Below are 3,900 nucleotides of genomic sequence, written 5' to 3' on the forward strand. Positions count from 1 at the left end.
GAGTATTGGCTTCATGAAGAGTTAATTTCATAAGGAACTAATTTCACTCCTTTCAATATCAATGAAAAGTGTAAAAGTATCCCTATTTTAACTTTTTGCTCGCAGATTTTAGAAGGTTAGAACAGAGAGGCAATAGTTTTGCCTTATAATACATAGGCCTATAATACTATTTTAGAACTAGAAAGCATTGTGGTTCATTTTATGTAAAATACAACATGTTAAATCTTTACTTTAACCATCATTTTTGTGAACATTGAATATAACTGAAACTCAAAGAAATACTGTAGATTTGAATGCAAAGCTGTTTATTTGTGTGCCGAGTGCTAGTGTGGTTTTTGAACAAGGCAGCAACTGCTCTGTGTCACTGTGACTCTCTGGCGCAGTAATACACAGCTGTGTGCTCAGTCTGCATATTCTGTCCTTTCAGAGTCACTGTGTTGCTGGAAGACTCTCTGGTAACTTGAAATCTACTTTTCAGTTTATCACTGTAATATGTGTTACCGCTACCACATATCTCTCCAACCCATTCCAGAGCTTTTCCTGCAGGCTGCCGAATGAAGTGAGTACAGTAGCTGCTGTCAGTCACTGAATATCCAGAGATTTTACAGGACAGAGTCAAAACCTGACCAGGACTTAAGACAACAGAATCAGTCTGAGTCAGTTCAACACAGTGGACACCTGAGGGGGAAAATATGACCAGAAATGTTAGAGATACGGCAACATTATGTATAGCCACGAGTATTTTCATTCTGAAGTATCTCTATAGAAGCTTTATGAAGACTTACGAGAAGCAGCTGCCAGCAGCAGCAACAACCAGAGAGATGAAGAGATCATGGTTTGAGACGAGTGAGAACAAGCTGTTTCTCTTCATCTTAAAACTCAAATAACAAGGAGTAGGAGGAGGAATATTTGCATAATTAATTACATCCAATTACTATCATGATGCTTAAGCAATATTTTATGTACAGCAAAATGTGAATGTTGAATATTTATTAGTTTCTTTATTTTTATTCGTTTGTTTTACTTATTTTGTTGCAAATTATATTTGTTGATTATATTATGCATTTACTTAAATTTATTAGGCTTGCCTTGAAGTTTGTTTTTGTTTTACCAGCTGAATTAGTGTTTATAATGTTTTGATGAGCTTTGAACAATTTCTGTGCATCTGTAAAAATCATACTGAGGAAAATCATCAGAAATATTTTTAATTTGTGATATGATGATGGTGTTTTTGTACAGGGAGGCTGTTGGCGTCTGTCACTGTGTATATCTGGCACAATAATACACAGCTGTGTCTTCAGCTTGCATATTCTTTCCTTGCAGTGTTATTGTGTTACTGGAAGTGTCTCTGCTGATACTGAACTTGCTTTTCAGGGAATCCTTGTAGGCTAAGTTTCCAGCAGAGTCGATTAATCCAATCCACTCCAGAGCTTTTCCTGCAGGCTGACGAATCCAGCCTGTACCATAGCTTGTAACTGAATAGGAGACTTTACAGTTGATAGTGAGAGTGGCATCAGGACGGACAGTCAGAGACTCAGGCTGAGTGAGTTCATATGAATCAATACCTGTATCAAATCAAATAATACCAGTTAATAAGAGAGCATGACATTTAAAAACTGTTAACAAGCTTTTTAGCAACAAAGTGATGTATCACACAGAAAGCAGACTAAACTTACAGGATATCACTGCCAGAAGCAGCACTAAAGATGAAGAGATCATGGTTTGTTTCACAGCACAGTTTGAATGAACTGAAGCGATTCTTCACTCCCTCTAGTGATCAGAGGAATATATAAACTGACTCATGCCTGCTGTTTAAATATGCAACAGGAGATCTACATAATCAGAGCTGTTAATATCCAGCAGCCATATCACCCTGCAGCCCAAGACTGGTCGCCTAGGGTTGAGCCTGGTCAGTACCTGGATGGGAGACCTCCTGGGAAAACTAGGTTGCTTCTGGAAGAGGTGTAAGTGAGGTCAGCAGGGGGTGCTCACCCTGTGGTCTGTGTGGGTCCTAGCGCCCCAGTGTAGTGATAGGGACACTATACTGTCAAAAAAAAGCACCATCCTTCGGATGAGACGTTAAACCGAGGTCCTGACTCTCTGTGGTCATTAAAAATCCCAGGATGTCTTTCGAAAAAGAGTAGAGGTGTGACCTCGGCATCCTGGCCAAATTTGCCCATTGGCATCTGACCATCATGGCCTCCTAACAATCCCCATATCTGCTTCATCATCTCCTCTCTACCAATAAGCTGGTGTGTGGTGGGCGTTCTGGCGCACTATGGCTGCCGTCGCATCATCCAGGTGGATGCTGCACACTAGTGGTGGATGAGGAGATACCCCCTGACAATGTAAAGCACTTTGAGTGCTTAGAAAAGTGCTATATAAATGTAATGAATTACTATTATTATTATTATTATTATTATTAATGAACTTCACATGCATAACCCTGTCCTGAACATTATTTTAAACAAGGTATTTAGTTTTGAATTTAAGTTATTATTTACATGGATAGAGTCAATGAGCAGAAAATGTTTGCAGACATTGTGACTGTAAGTAATTTAAACTACCAAGTTAAACTATCATGTAAAATGAACTGCATTATTCCATGATCTAATCAGGCATCTAATAATGCAATGCTCTGACGTAAATGAATGGAACTGCATTTTTTTTCTTTTAATTTCTCATGTTATTATTATTCTATCAGGGCTCTTATATCAACATTACTAACATTGAGAGATTTTTGAACACCATTTGAACACCTAGAAGAGACAAAAATATAATGCATTGCTCTTATTAAAACATTTATAGCATGTAACTTGTGATACACATATTATTTATATTTATACAATTATTTGTTTGACTAAATCTGACAGCAAGTTATTGTGTTGTAAACTAAATGGGAAATTGACTTAACAGCCGTAGCTGAAATTTTTTTTTAATTTTATTTATTTAATTTTTTCAGTTTAAATATATATTATTTCAAGTAATAATGAATTTTTTATGGTTTTAGATTTTGTTTTAGTTTACTGTAATAACCCTCATTCTGAAAGTATGGTTCTGTTGGACCTACATCAGAAAGACATATGTAAGCAATGTGTTTTAATATGTTGCATTAATCCTTTAACATCCCTGATCTGCTGAAATATACTTTTCATCTGGCAGAGAGTGCCCTCTATTGTAATATCAGCAGTATCTCACCGAAGATTAATAGCTTTGACTTTAACTTTCACTTAATAACTGACTATACATAGCAAACAGTAATCTAAAAATGTCCTTCTGGTAACTTCTAATGAATTGGCTGTGTTCAAGTCAAAAATATAATTTAATCTGATTAAACCAAAATTATTGTACTGTTAGGTTACATCAACAAAGTAAAGTCTGCGGGTCATTTCTCAGACGTTTGCTGGCCTGTGAAACACTGATGTAAGTAAGAGTCATTTTTTGTATTCCTACAGTATGTATGGGGGACATTTTATTGCTTGTTTCATTCAAGATGTTTTTGGCCAGAACTGCTTGTGTTTGTATCACTGTGTGCTCTCTCTCTGGCGCAGTAATACACAGCTGTGTCCTCAGTCTGCATATTCTGTCCTCGCAGAGTCACTGTGTTGCTGGAAATGTCTCTTGCAATTTGAAATCTACTTTTCAGTTTATCACTGTAGTATGTGCCACCACCACTACCTATCTCTCCAACCCATTCCAGAGCTTTTCCTGCAGGCTGCTGTATCCAGTGAGTCCAGTAGCTGCTGTCAGTCACTGAATATCCAGAGATTTTACAGGACAGAGTCAAAACCTGACCAGGACTTAAGACAAGAGAATCAGTCTGAGTCAGTTCAACACAGTGGACACCTGAGGAGAAAAATATGACCAGACATGGCCATGAAAAATATGGACATGTTCGAG

At 37.3% G+C, this 3,900-nt stretch overlaps 2 gene segments (V, D, J or C); both read right to left on the reverse strand.

Moving 5' to 3' along the window:
• Positions 1–1,252: 1,252 nt before the first annotated feature.
• LOC107742232 (Ig heavy chain V region 914-like) lies at positions 1,253–1,772 on the reverse strand. The segment is given in 2 exon segments: positions 1,253–1,565; positions 1,677–1,772. Coding segments are annotated over 2 exon segments (351 nt in total).
• Positions 1,773–3,484: 1,712 nt separating this feature from the next.
• Positions 3,485–3,846, reverse strand: LOC107742231 (Ig heavy chain V region 914-like; the record flags this gene model as incomplete). The annotated part of the segment is given in 1 exon segment: positions 3,485–3,846. A coding segment is annotated over 1 exon segment (362 nt), but the record flags the coding sequence as incomplete, so codon positions are not given.
• Between the last annotated feature and the right edge of the window lie 54 nt (positions 3,847–3,900).

The sequence above is a fragment of the Sinocyclocheilus rhinocerous genome, unplaced genomic scaffold (assembly GCF_001515625.1).
Source record: "Sinocyclocheilus rhinocerous isolate Xijiao unplaced genomic scaffold, SAMN03320098_v1.1 scaffold17645, whole genome shotgun sequence".
NCBI classification, from domain to species: domain Eukaryota; kingdom Metazoa; phylum Chordata; class Actinopteri; order Cypriniformes; family Cyprinidae; genus Sinocyclocheilus; species Sinocyclocheilus rhinocerous.